The sequence below is a fragment of the Sprattus sprattus genome (genome assembly GCF_963457725.1).
Source record: "Sprattus sprattus genome assembly, chromosome: 15".
Lineage (NCBI taxonomy): Eukaryota > Metazoa > Chordata > Actinopteri > Clupeiformes > Clupeidae > Sprattus > Sprattus sprattus.
This window is the reverse complement of record NC_137913.1, coordinates 31,900,773-31,915,990: the sequence shown is the minus strand read 5'-3', so window position 1 is coordinate 31,915,990 and position 15,218 is coordinate 31,900,773. Positions and strand designations below refer to the sequence as shown.

Genomic DNA, 15,218 nt, shown 5'->3' with positions numbered 1-15,218 from the left:
ACTAGAAACTGATTGACACTTATTGTATCCAATAGTACTCATTCTCAGGTTTAAAACGGTACCTCCTTTGCCTGTCATTAGGTAATGTAAAGGTCTGATTGGATAATGCGTAACTGACTAAACAACATTTATTGCCAGTGCGTAATGACGCAGGTCATTGCTCTGTTTTTTTCGACAGCTGACAGTCAAGTGACGCGAAGACGATAGCGCTAGTTTCATCCGAGTTCAGCTCAAAGTTATTATAGTCCAAAAGTTTATATTATTTAAGACTGTATTATATTATTGTGAGAATGAAGAAGTACACCACAGAACAGGCCTTGGAGTTCATGTTTGAAGACAATGAAGAAGACGAGTGCCTTGAGTGGGCAGATGATAATTCAGACGGCGCCAGCATTGATTCCCTCGATGAGTTGGATTGGGATGAACGCATTGATCGTGTCCTTGACATGTAAGTACATATCTGCATTTACTACTGTGAGCATGCATTTAAGTTTGTTTCCACGATATAATTGCCAAGTATTATCTGCCTAGAAAGCACGAATGCTAGCAAGCTGACTGAGCTACTAATTTTATATGGGTGGATGCTGGCTTCATCACGCACGCATTGGTTATTTTATATTGACGTTTTCCTGATCTTATTTGTTTGCTGTTTACGTAGTAATAGTGTTATAAAAGTAGTAATAGAATATAACTAATACTGTTGTTCACATAGATAGGAATGGTCATGTAACTGATATGACAGAATATACTCTTGTTTCCACAATATAATTACCAAGTATTATCTGCCTAGAAAGCACGAATGCTAGCAAGCTGACTGAGCTACTCATTTTATATGGGTGGATGCAGCCTTCATCACGTACTCATTGGTTATTTTATATTGACGTTTTCCTGGTCTTATTTGTTTGCTGTTTGCATAGTAATAGTGTTATAAAAGTAGTAATATAAAGGAACTAATGGTGTTTACATAGTAAGAAATGCTCATATGACTGGAAGAGAATATACTCATCTATAATCTTTGCCTTACGGACACGCACCTGACCCATGAGCACCTCGATAAACCAGCCTCATTCCTGCTATCAAAACCCCCTTCTTCACCCTTTGTCCTCTGATCTCATCCCATCAACCTTAGAGTATCTTCATTAGTATGTATTATCAGACTCTGTAACCCAGCGTCTACAGGTTCTCTCTTTTGTCTCACATACAACTGAACAATTAGCGTCTGGAACTCTATAAACCAGCTCCCTTCCTGCTATCAACGACCCCCTCTTCACCCTTTGTCACCTGTTCTCATCCCACCAACATTAGAGTATCCCCATTAGTATGTATTATCAGACACTGTAACCCAGACATCTAGATATATACTATCTTTTGTCTCACAGACAACTGAGCAATTAGCACCTAACCCCACCCCATTCTATCAAGATCTAGTGACAATGTTGCATATATCTTATTTTTAGTTGCATGTTGTGTTTTGATATTTTACAGTTGTTTTGGAGATGTTCAGTTATGCTTACTCAGTAATCTAGTTTTATTTTCACTGGGTTGCTTCTATAACATTTGCCTATTGATTTTTTTTTCAGAGATGTCCCTGCACGAGGCACACCTGACCTCCCAGGACCGTCAATGCCTCCTCCAGCTCGGAGGCAGATGAAGGCCAAAAGGAGAGTAGCGCCATCCTCCAGGACACCATCCACACCATGGCCGCTTCCTTCCAAGAGGAGGAGACCTGCCCCCCTGGGGGATAGAGGGCATGCTGGTGGTTCTCAAGAGAATGTGTGCCCCTCACAGATTCCTGCAAGGGCCAAAAGGAGAGTGACAGCAGCTGCACACATACCACTGCCACCTCCTTCAGAGGCCCCCACCACACCTGCCCCACCGGTGAATAGATGGAATGCTGGTGCTGAGGAGGACGTGTACCCCCCACAGTTCCCGTTCTGCCCTAAGAGGACGCCTGGACCACAGCTGGATTCCCAGCAATCAGACACCCCAAAAGAAATATTCGACCTGTTTTTGACGAACAATTCCATTTCAACCCTGTGTATCAACACAAACAAATATGCTGCCCGAAAGATTGCGGGGGGTGCAAAGATGCGATGGACAGAAGTCATTCCATCTGAGATGTGCAACTACTTGAGCATTGTAATGTATCTCGGCCTGGTCAAGGTGACAGCTGCAAGGGACCTTTGGAAGAAGGAAAACTTTTTCAGGTTTCCCTATCCTCGCAGTGTGATGCCAGGCTACAGGTATGAGGCGATCACAGCAAATTTACACATGAGTGACCCAGCTGCTGATGTGGTAAATGACCAGCTCCGTGGTCAGCCTGGTTATGATCGCCTTTTCCGCCTGAAGCCTCTTCACGATGACCTCCTCACGGCCTGCAGGGCAAACTACCACCCACATAAGAACTTGGCTGTTGATGAGCGTCTGGTAGCCACAAAGGCAAGGATCGGGATAAAACAGTACTTGAAGGACAAGCCCACAAAGTGGGGCTACAAACTGTTTGTCCTGGCCGACAGCCAGAGTGGTTACACGTGTGACTTCACCATTTATGAGGGAAAGGCGACGTCTCAGAGTGGCAATGGACTTACATTTGATGCGGTTGACAACCTGCTCAAGGTGCCCTATCTTGGCACAGGGTACAATGTCTTTGTAGATAACTTCTACACCAGCACTAAACTGTTCACACATCTACACCAGCAGCGCTTTTGGGGCCTGTGGGACCATCCGGGAGAACCGTGTGGGGTTTCCACGGACAACAGACAATGCGCTGCACAAGAAGGCTGCCAGAGGGGACATGCGCTGGATACGTGAGGGCCCCTTGCTGTACGTAAAATGGAAAGACACACGTGATGTTACATTGTGTTCATCCATACACAAAGCGAACAGTGGGCAGTGTGTGCAGCGCCGTGTCCACAAACCCGATGGTACCTGGTCCAGAAGGGAGTTTCCTGTGCCTGATCCGGTCAAGCACTACAACCAGAGCATGGGGGGAGTGGACCTCTCTGATGCTCTAATCAAGTACTACACTGTGACCCGGAAAACAATGCGCTGGTACGTGAAGTTCTTTTTACACTTTGTAGACAATGCGGTGGTGAACAGCTATCTCATCCACAAAGAGATGGCAGAGATGAAGAACCAGAAACCCCTCACTCAGAAGAAGTTCAGGATTGAACTGTGTTTGGCACTGGGTCAAGTTTGGAAGGAGCTGGCATCCAACGAGGCAGCTGTTGGGGGAGCCACGTCCACAGACCACGTCCCAATAGAAGCCTGTGAACTGTCCAATGATCCAAACCTGAAAGCCTCCAAGGGGAGGAGGAGGTGCCGAATGTGCAAGAAACCCACGAAATGGCTTTGTGAGGCTTGTGATGTGCCCCTGTGCATCATCCCAGGGCGGTGTTGCTTCAGATATTATGTTGTATTAGATGTTGCTTCACATAAGTGCCGACACTGATTTTTAATTTTTTAATTTTTATGTATTGTTTTTTTATACATATTTGTAAATAGTTATTTTTTTCCCATTGCCTCCTAAAATCCAACCCCTCATCCACGTTGTAGGAGGTGGAAACAGCACATTACATGTGAGGCATTTGTAATTGTTCTGGCTAACGGGGCTCTGGTGTTGACATTTTTTAAATTTTGATTTTATTTTATGAAAGACTTAGACCACTGGAACAAACACCAGGACAGGCTTCTCTTCAAATAAGTTCAAAACCACAAAAAACATTTAAGATAATGTGATAATGTACTTCTAAGTGGATTTGGGTAGGTTTGGGTAGGTTTTGGATAGCCCAAAGACAATCATGTATATTTTTACAAGAAAATACAGTACAATTCAAATTTTTACATTGAAATGAATTCAAATTGGTTTGCTGTAGTACAGATGGCAAAAAAAAGTTTGAATGCTGGATATTCAGTGACTTTTGTATTTGGTGACTTTGGAGAGGTTATGAGACACTTGGAGACGTCTAAAAAGACACCATGTGGAAACTGATGTGTAGCACTTGTAAACTTTTGTGTATCTTCCTCAAATTTTTTACACACACTGTCAAGATGTTGGTGAATCAGGAAATAAAGGTTTTGGTTTCCTCTGACATTCAAAACCCAGTTATATACTGAACAAAAAAAACAAAACAAAAAAGTTGTTGTGTTTTTCCCTGACAATTCTTACTTTTACTGCTCTGAAATGTAAACTAAAATGACATAATAAACACTTTAACTAATTGCAGTTGATGGCCCAAGTGTCTTCTTTAATTTAAGCCATGAATGGTTATTATGCAATGTATAGAACCAGAGATATTTAAGTTTTAAATGTGAGAGAGACAACAAAATGGGTCGGAAATTGTGAAAAACGCCCTGCTGGTACAACAGGTTAAATCCGAGGATGTCTGTTGAGTTCACGTGAACGCAATCACCAACGGGTTCTCACAAATTCAACCGTTAACCCTTTAACACGGACAGTTTTTTCAAATGTCATTCCTCAATGCGATTCCTCAAATAACCACAAGATGGCCGACGGAATTGAGGAATCGCATTTGAGAAGATTCCGGCAGAGTTACGACTGCTATTTCGCATTCTGAAAGTCTTCTGGAGTTCAGAAGAAATATAAGATAAGAAAACCGAAGTGGAATTCAGAAGAAAGTCCTTCTTAAAGTCTTCTCAACTGCAGTTGAGAATGAGGCCCATTGTTATTTAATTTTAATCTGCTTGCTTATCCTGTGTGCTACAGGATGGCCTACAGGATGCATACTCTCTTGCTGAGGCAAACCACCTATTTTTGTACTGATAGTTATGCACACTGCTCTTTTCTCAAGGACATGTTCTGAGATCTGCTGTAACTTCTGAAGAGATGGACGGGAATACCGCCCTTTGTCTGTCATGAAATCAGTTTTTTTTTTCTACTCACATAAGGCTGGCTGCGCCCAGCTCATCTTTGGAGTTTTTCATGATATTTGGTTGTGACCAGGGTGCGATTTGCCGGGGGGGGGTGGGGGGGATTTACCCCCCCTCTGGTTTTTACATCCCCACCTCAGCTGGATGAATTTCAAACATGGGGGGGATAACCCTCAATTATTAAAAAAAAACAATGAAAAAACAGACAGGTTGTGACAGCGTTTTCTAACACTTGCTTACATCGCTGGCACTAACGTTCACCTTACCCGAACTGTCGGCATTCTTAGAATTTGCTGGCTTTGCTAATTTCCGTGAATAGGCTACTGTACAATGAATATGAAAATATCTGTTCACTGAATTAGCGAGTTCTGTCCAAAACAGTTGCGTTTCAGTTTCAAAGTTTCAGTTTCGGTTTCAGTATTTCAACGTGAATGAGAGGGAGCACAAGAACTGAGCGTCTAGCAGCGATTATCATATCATGATAGACATATATATGATGCATGTATATGAAGAGAATTAGGCCTATGTATTGCTTGTTTTTTTTTTTCATGATAAAAAAAAAAACATCCCCCCCTCTGGTTTTTGGACAAATCGCCCCCTGGTTGTGACACATCTCCCTCTTTTACAAAAGATAAAGCGCTGAAATTATGATTGCTGGTCTCTGTCTCATTAATATTAACGTCTTGATATTAATTTATCAATCAGCTTGATATGAGTTTCATAAACTGAGACAATTTCTGCAGTTCGTTCAGTAAGCTCTTAACATTGAAAGGGAGGATCCTCAAGTCTATGTGTTTCTGAAACTTTACATGAACATGTGAAACATTTTAAGAAAAGTACTGTCTGTCTGCAACGATGGGGATATTTGATTTCAAGAAATGAAGATGTACAAATGATCAAACATAACTCATTATTAGAGAAAACTGAAGAATCATTGTCTTACCTGAGTGTCTCCAGTGCACAGTTTTGGTTCTCCAGTCCACAACAGAGTTCTTGGACCCCAATATCTCCAATACTGTTGTCACTGAGATCCACATTTTTCAGTTTTGAAGATGCTTTGCTGAGGATACATGCCAGTGCTGAACAGCTCCTTTCAGTGAGCCCACAGCTATTGAGCCTTAAGGGGAAAACAGCCAACAGTGACTATAAGCTCAATGAAAAGGACACTGCTGCTGTCTGTATATTAGTGTTGTGCTTCTAAACCAATTAAAAAAATCAGACTAAATGTTTTTTCAGGTATATGAAGTTGGGTTTCCATCTAAATTTCATCATCAACAGGAGTAAATAGGAGTCATCTAGGGAAACAGATTTTCCATTAAACAGTTTGTGACATTTCATGATACTCTAAACATTTTATTTTCATCTGAGCATTTGTTCAAGTACTGTATGTACCTTATGATTGTTTTGTAAACTGAGACAACTTCCGTAGTTCGTTCAGTGATCTTTTATTATTGAAAAGGAGGATATTTAAGTCTATGTGTGAAAATAGAAAATACTCTGTCTCATAATGGGGATACTTTTCATGTATAGTTGTCAAAGTTTATTTTATCAATAAAATTTAAATGTAAAAATTATCCCACAACTAATTCCTAAGGAATACTGAATAATCAAAATGTCTTACCAAAGTGTCTCCAGTGTACAGTTTGGGTTCTCCAGTCAGCTACAGAGTTCTTGGACCCCAATATCTCCAATACTGTTGTCACTGAGATCCACATTTTTCAGTTTTGAAGATGCTTTGTTGAGGATACATGCCAGTGCTGTACAGCTCCTTGCAGTTAGCCCACAGCTATTGAGCCTTAAGTGGAAAACAGCCAACAGTGTCTATAAGCTCAATGAAAAGGATAATGCTGCTTTCTGTGTATTAGTGTTGTTCTTCTAAACCTTCTAAATGTTTCTGCACATATCAGAATTAAAAATGGACAACCGGGAGTTGTGAAAAGTTGTGAGCAACTTTCGTAGGAAAACGTGATAAAAGTGCAACAAATGCTGATTTAATTCAAACCTAGTCATATTATACACTATGCCAATAGTGAGATGATCTACCCTCTATTCTATCACATGTTTATTTGCATTAGAATACTGTTTACGAATTTCAGGTGTTTCTAGTCAGGGTTTATTTTTCAAATGGTCAAAATGTGTATTAAAATGTTGGATGGAAACACAGCTAGAGTCATTAACCATCTTCCCATCTTGAGAATACAGACTGCCATCATACTTACTTAGCCTTCTGAGATTCCTCCACTACTGGCTGTAGTCTTAGGAGAGATTCATCAGATCTGATGTACTTCTTCAAGTCAAACTCATCCAGCTTTTGTTCTGATGTGAGCAGCACAAACACTAGAGCTGACCACTGGGCAGGTGAGAGTTTAGCTCCAGAAAGTGTCCCAGCACTCAGCAACCTCTGGACCTCTTCCACTAAGGAGTGATCATTGAGTTCATTCAGACAGTGGAAGAGGTTGATGACCCTTTCTGATGAAGGAACCTCCCTGATCTTTGCCTTGATGAAACTGATTGTTTGTTCATTGCCCATCTGATTTTGTCTTTTCTGTAGTAGGCCATGCAGGAGAGTCCGGTTAGACTCCAGAGAGAGGCCAAGAAGGAAACGGAGGAATAGGTCAAAGCGTCCATCTTCATGCTCCAAAGCTTTGTCCACTGCACTCTTCTGTAAGATGATCATGGATTCCTCCATTGAAGGAGACAATTTCAATGTCCTTTTCCAAAGCTTATTGGATTTTTTAGGAGCTTGGTGTCTGGATATTATGTCTTTCCCTTTAACTGCCATCATCATCAACACATACAAAGCTGCAAGATACTCCTGGACACTTAAATGCACAAAGCAGCACACCTTTCCTTGATAAAGCCCTGTTTCTTCTCGAAAGATCTGTGAGCAGATGCCAGAGCATACTGCTGCCTCTCTGACATCAATGCCATACTCTTTAAGGTCTTCATCATAAAAAATCAAATGATCCTTCTCTAACTGTTCATAAGCCAACTTCCCAAGACCAAGGATAACGTCCTGGTTCCACTGTGGATCAAGGTTGTGCACATTTTCAAACTTGCTGCTCCTCTGTTTGGTCTGGAAAATGAGAAAATAGGTATACATCTCTGTCATAGTCTTTGGAATATGTCCACCTCCTGATGAGCCAAGAATTACCCCAAGAACAGTAGCAGCAATCCAGCAGAACACTGGTATTTGGCACATAATGTGGAGGCTTCTTGATAATTTGATGTGAGAGATGACATTGCTGGCAAGATTCTGATCATTGATCTTCTTCCGGAAGTACTCCTCCTTCTGTGGGTCATTGAAGCCTTGTACCTCTGTGACCCGGTCAACACACTCAGGCGGGATTTGATCGGCTGCTGCTGGTCGAGAGGTAATCCAAAGCAAAGCAGAGGGGAGCAGATTACCCTTGATGACATTTGTCAGGAGTATATCCAATGAGGTGATCTTTGTCACATCAGTCAAACTTTCATTTTTCTGAAAGTCTAGTTGGAGTCGACATTCATCCAAACCATCAGAGATGAACAACACTTTGCACTTCCCTTGGCTGGGAACATTTGACTGCTTTATTTCTGTGAAAAAGTGGTGGAGGAGATCCATCAAAGAGAGCTGTTTTTCTCTCATGAGGTTGAGCTCCCTAAAAAGCAGTGGAAATATGAAGTGGATATCTTGGTTTTCTTTTCCTTCTGCCCAGTCCAGGATGAACTTCTGAACTGAGACGGTTTTACCAATGCCAGCAACTCCTTTTGTGACAACACTTCTGATTGGTTTGTCTTGGCCAGGTAAGGGTTTAAAGATGTCACTGCATTTGATTGATGTCTCCTGTCCAGCTGGTCTCTTGGATTTTAACTCAATCTGTCTGACTTCATGCTCTTCATTTACTTTTCCATTTCCTCCCTCTGTGATGTAGACTTCAGTGTAGATCTTTTCTAAAAGAGCAGAGCTTCCTTGCTTGGGTATTCCTTCAGACACACTCTGGTATTTGTTCTTGAGATTTCCTTTTAGCACAGTCTGACAAACTACATCCAGCTCATCTATTTAAAACAAAATAATGTTTTGTAGGCCACTGACACCAAAAATGAATAATAACTTTGTTGCTAATGCAACTCATGGAAATAATTACAAATGCAAGAGAAGGAAGAATTCTTACTTTGTTGCAGTTTGTCAGCGAGATCTTTAAGCTTCATATTCCTAAGGAAGTGCAGTGCCATCTTCAGAGCCGCTTCTCTGGCTTCACTCTCATCCTCCTCTTTACTCTCAAAGTTCTCTTGGAAATCTGGACTCAGCATCCTCTTGAATCTCTTCAGCTCATTCTTTACAAAGGTGATGATGTTCTCCTCTAACACCTAAAGTACAAATATTTGGTCACACTTGCATGTAATTATGCCATAAAACCATACTACCAGAACATTTACAGACTGTACTTATGTTGGAGCACTTTAGTAGCATTATAGAGCTCATTCATAAACTCTGAATGATGTGTTTGTTAACACCTTATGTCAGCAGTCATAAACTGTCAAAATGTTGATAATGGAAGAAATTACACTGGAACTGATAGGGGGAAAATATGACAGCAAGAACTACTGGGTTCATCATAGTACACAGTAAATCATCACACAGAATTCATCCATGACACGTTTGTGTCAATATGTCACATGTGAGAACTGACGAACACTCTTCATAAATGTTACCCCCAGGATCTCAGGTATAGACTATTCTCATTCGCAGTTACACATTGATGGAAAGAGCTGCCTAGCACTACCAGAGCAGGGGCGTCCCTCTCTACCTTTAAGAAGCTCTTGAACACCCAACTCGTCAGAGAGCACCTCCTTTCCTAACTTGCAATTCCTTTCCCTTCCTCTTCCTTTTTCTACCTCTCTGTATCTTTTCTTCTGATGCTTTTTCCTCATACTAGTAGTTAACTTGCACTTAGTAGTTACATTCCTGCACTTTTTTTATTTCTTATGTAAAAAACTAGGTCTCTATTGCGTGTAGCTTAATTGTTCTCTCCTAAACATCGCTTTGGATGAAAGTTTCTGCTAAATGACTAAATGTAAATGTCAAATACATTTTTTCAGTGTTTATGAAGGTGATTTAAGATCCTCATTTAATTACCCTTCAACTCAAGTGTTATTGTGGTTTATAAGTATCGATATGTTATTACTTATAGATATGATAGATTATACAACACTGCTCTTTTGTAATATTGCTACAATGTTAGAAGGCATCTGTAAAGAGCGATGCAGCTTTTCACTCTTCACTGGGATTGATCTATGCTATGATATAGCAGTAGCCATTGGGTTAACTGTTACTGTCTGCTTTAACGGCTGCTTCTGTCTAGAGATTGACTTGTAGTGGAGACATGATGTAGCAGTAGCCATTGGGTTTAATGGGAGATAAGTCTGCTTTAACTGCAGAACATCACTTAACCCTTCCTAAATGGAAAGGATAAGGAGCCATAAGTAAATATGAGTATACAGTAAGGGAAATTTCCGCAAGTATCATTTTATATTAACATGTCTGTGTCATTAATTTATCTATCCACATAAAAAAGTATTAAATTTTTCACTCATTAGTGTGCTTGCCCGAAGGGAAGCACAGTATTGTTATCGTCAAGTTTTCTTTATTTATTTATTTATTTATTCCGTACGTTTTTCTTGCAGCTAACTACTCCTCGCCCGATTGAGCTAGAGACGCCATTCAAACACCAAAACGTCTGGCCCGATCCGGTGCAAGCTGCTATGACTTTTCGTGGCGGTACCCCATGCCACTCCTTTTTTATCCCTCTTTTTCATCCCCTTTTTTCTCCATAGACTTGCATGGCAGAGGTCTCTGCCATTATGACGTCATAATAGGGTCATTAAACTGGCTTGCAGCTGTACTTCTCACTGACACCTCCGCTCGCCAAATCCAAGGAACCGCATTTTCTCTGTCCCTCTCAATTCAACTTTGAAAAAGAATAAGAGGAACCGTATTTCTCTGTCCCTCTCAATTCAACTTTGAGAAAGAATAAGAGTAACTACAGTTTCTAACCTAGCTACCGTATTTCCACTTCGTTAAGGTGAGTTGAATGGCAGCATTTTCAGTGTAGCTACTGACTGAAATTTTAATGGAAACTGATAGTTAGCCGTAGCAGCTAACATATACATTAACGTTACGTTGACGTTGGAGACGACATTTTCCGTAATTCAAGTTGTGAAGTAAACCTTTGAAGTAATTCATGAATTTAGTTGTGTGGATATAGTGACCTAAGGCTTGTATTCCCACTACGGTAACGTTAGCTGTGTTAAGCAGAGCTATCCTAGCTGTGTTAAGCAGCTGTAACATCTGAGTACGGGGCTAAAGGCTAAAGGCTGATTCATGCTTCCTTACGTAAGCGTAAGCGCAAGCGCAAGAGGCCGCGCAAGCCCCTTGCGCGACTTCTTACGTCTTGCGTGCGTCGGCCCCTTTTTCTAGACTTGCGTCATTTTTTACGTAAGCCCTTACGCGAGCCTCGCAGCCTGCATTCTATCAACGAATGATACGAGATGAGGTTACTAAAATATTCTGCATGTCTACTCAGTTTTACAGTGCTTCCCAAGTAAAGGTTTGAAAATAACTTCAAGCTTCAGACTTTCTGTTAGGGAACCTGTTATCTATCTGCAGAGCAAATGTCAGGCTCATACAAAAACATTAACGTGAATTACTTGATGCTAATACCTAGCGCGGTGTCTATAGGATTTTCCATATACGTTAGCATTAAGCTAACGTATTTTCTACCACAGTAAAACATGCAATACTATGTGATTGTTTTTAGAAAACGAATGTTACGAGATGAGATTACTCAAATGTAGTCTGCATGTCTGCTCAGTTTAACAGTGCTACCCAAGCAAAGGTTTGAAAAGAACTTCAAGCTTCAGACTTTCTGTTAGGGAAACAGCTTTCTATCTGCCAGGCAAATGGCAGGCTCATGACAACACGCGCAACCTTTGGGAGCATGAACTGCACCGAGTAAATTTTGCGCAACCGTTAACCCCCAACGCTGTAGCATGCAGCCGCCTTAACTAACACTACGTAACGGGAGTATCCACTGGCAGTTTCAGCTAGCCGTAACGGGGGATCATTTTCCTTAATTCAAGTTGTTAAGTAAACCTGTGAAGTAATTCATGAATTTAGTTGTGTGGTCAAGTGAGCTAAGGCTTGTATTCCTACTACGGTAACGTGAGCTATCCTAGCTGTGCGGGGCTATGCAAAGGTTGCTTATACTGAAAGAATGGTTAACTTGTTGTGGCCGATAGCGTGAGTTAACATTAACCCGTGTCCTGGGAGTAATGATTCATGAGAGACCTTGAATCATTAGGTTAACTGAAAAACGTTTGAGGATGTAGCTGTTGTAGTGTGCTCAGTTTTCGAAAACTAGACTGAAACTAAGAAGGATAACTATGACTAAATGTGACTAAAACTAATATGCACTGAATCTAAAATAGCTGCTGAATCTAAAATAGCTGCCAAAATGAACACTGAGATGTATTAATTTTGGCAGCTATTTTAGATTCAGTCTTAAGACAAAAATGCATATTAGTTTTAGTCACATTTAGTCATAGTTATCCTTCTTAGTTTCAGAAGAGGTTTTTCATGGTTGCTAGCTCTAATCAGATGTACTATAGGGTTATAAGAGAAGACTAACTTTTTATGCCAACGAACACCAATAACTAGAACTAATTTGACAGACTATAAACCAATGTGATACACGTGCTCTCTAGCTATACAGTAAAAGTGTTGCTTACGTTTGATACTAGACCTACAGTCTAACTCTAACTGCATTAAGTCTAACATATAGGCCTATCTTACAATAAACTTTAAGTAAAGCTGGCTATGTAACCGCATTCATTCCAATATTGTTACAGAGATGTTTCCTTTTACCAAGATAGCAATTTCAACAATTCACTTAGCTCAGAAAGTCACTATAACGAAACTCTGAGATACCCTCATATGTCTAAACGTCAGTGGAGCCAAAATATAATGGTTGAGCTTGGTGGCTTGCTAAAATATATTGGAAGAAGGCCCCACTACACTGGTTGAGTAGATGTAAATACATGTTAATTCATAGGCACTTGTTCTCTCTGTCACAGAGCAAGCACACTCTCGCAGTTCGTTCACGAAACGCATTCTAGTTATCATTATTGCTGAGTATGTCTGTGTTCACTGCATATGAACTGTATTCATTATCATTATTGATGAGTATGTCTGTGTTTGCTGCATATGAACTGTATTCATTAGTGTGCTTGCCCGAAGGGAAGCACAGTATTGTTATCGTCAAGTTTTCTTTATTTATTAGTGTGCTTGCCCAAAGGGAAGCACAGTATTGTTATCGTCAAGTTTTCTTTATTTCTTTATTTATTTATTTATTCCGTACGTTTTTCTTGCAGCTAACTACTCCTCGCCCGATTGAGCTAGAGACGCCATTCAAACACCAAAACGTCCGGCCCGATCCGGTGCAAGCTGCTATGACTTTTCGTGGCGGTACTCCTTGTCACTCCTTTTTTATTCCATTTTTTCATCCCCTTTTTCTCTCATTGACTAACATGGGGAAGGTTGAGCCATTGTGACGTCACCCGCTCTATCAGTCGTTCTCCATTCAACTGTAGGAATATTAAGAGACACCTTCCAGGGCTCTACAGTGCGAGTATTTCACTCGCATAAATAGGTACGTGCAAACTTGAAAAATAATTTACAAGCACAGTGTGCGAGTGACAGACAGTTGTCAATACGGCGCCAAAAAGTGAAGCATTCCATTGATTTCACATGGAAACAACTGACAGGGTCGCGACTCCAGGGTTTTCGACGGGACCTGCGACGGGACCAACAGCAGCAGCAGCATAATCATCATCTGGATTTACTGACATTTTCGGTATATATAAACACATCATTTCAATTGGTAACTGGTGTGTTGTATCCTGTTTATGTCTGATACTTTATAAACATTTATGTTTTACGTTAACTTATTACACTAGGCAGCAGTATTGTGAAGTAGAGCTAGAAATGGCTTTGCTAGCTCCCATATTGTAGCTCACACCAGCAACTGCTCAATTTAGGACAGAAAGGAGTTTGGTAAATTAGCTTGTAACTGTCAATGATAACTAGTTATTAGAATATATTAGCCAACGTTAAGTTGACTTCAAAGGGGCAGTCGAGTGTTTAGGTTGTGTCAGCTAGCTTGGAAAGCTAGCTAATAATTTTTGATTGAAGCTTCACGTTAGCCTCTGTAAACGTTTAGCTAGCTAACGTTAGCTAACTATGAGGTAGCATATCCCAAGTAACTTGTTGTGACCGATAGCGTGAGTTAACATTAACCCGTGTCCTGGGAGTAATGATTCATGAGAGACCTTGAATCATTAGGTTAACTGAAAAACGTTTGAGGATGTACACACAGCGTAGTAGTTGTAGTGTGCTCAGTTTTCGAAAACTAGACTGAAACTAAGAAGGATAACTATGACTAAATGTGACTAAAACTAATATGCACTGAATCTAAAATAGCTGCTGAATCTAAAATAGCTGCCAAAATGAACACTGAGATGTATTAATTTTGGCAGCTATTTTAGATTCAGTCTTAAGACAAAAATGCATATTAGTTTTAGTCACATTTAGTCATAGTTATCCTTCTTAGTTTCAGAAGAGGTTTTTCATGGTTGCTAGCTCTAATCAGATGTACTATAGGCTTATAAGAGAAGACTAACTTTTTATGCCAACGAACACCAATAACTAGAACTAATTTGACAGACTATAAACCAATGTGATACACGTGCTCTCTAGCTATACAGTAAAAGTGTTGCTTACGTTTGATACTAGACCTACAGTCTAACTCTAACTGCATTAAGTCTAACATATAGGCCTATCTTACAATAAACTTTAAGTAAAGCTGGCTATGTAACCGCATTCATTCCAATATTGTTGCAGAGATGTTTCCTTTTACCAAGATAACAATTTCAACAATTCACTTAGCTCAGTAAGTCAGTATAACGAGACTCTGGAACTATTAGGCTATGACCAAATGTAACACACTAGACCCTTTCACAATAAACAAGCAAACAAACAAACAAAAACAGAACAACAAAGATACCCTCATATGTCTAAACGTCAGTGGAGCCAAAATATAATGGTTGAGCTTGGTTGCTTGCTAAAATATATTGGAAGAAGGCCCCACTACACTGATTGAGTAGATGTAAATACATGTTAATTCATTGGCACTTGTTCTCTCTGTCACAGAGCAAGCACACTCTCGCAGTTCGTTCACGAAACGCATTCTAGTTTATTTATTCTCCCCGTTTTTCTTGCAGCTAACTCCTCC

The 15,218-nt window shown here is 40.4% G+C and overlaps 1 protein-coding gene across 1 annotated transcript in view; it reads right to left on the bottom strand.

The window, feature by feature from the left end:
- Positions 1 to 15,218, bottom strand: part of LOC308376388 (protein NLRC3-like) — a gene marked incomplete at both ends in the record, with an annotated part of 69,880 nt that overhangs the window by 17,598 nt on the left and 37,064 nt on the right. Inside the window, 3 exons of the mRNA XM_080852680.1 lie at positions 5,834 to 6,007; positions 7,110 to 8,925; positions 9,042 to 9,237. Of these exons, the coding sequence (XP_080708806.1) occupies positions 5,834 to 6,007; positions 7,110 to 8,925; positions 9,042 to 9,237 (2,186 nt within the window). The remainder of the gene's footprint in view (positions 1 to 5,833; positions 6,008 to 7,109; positions 8,926 to 9,041; positions 9,238 to 15,218) is intronic.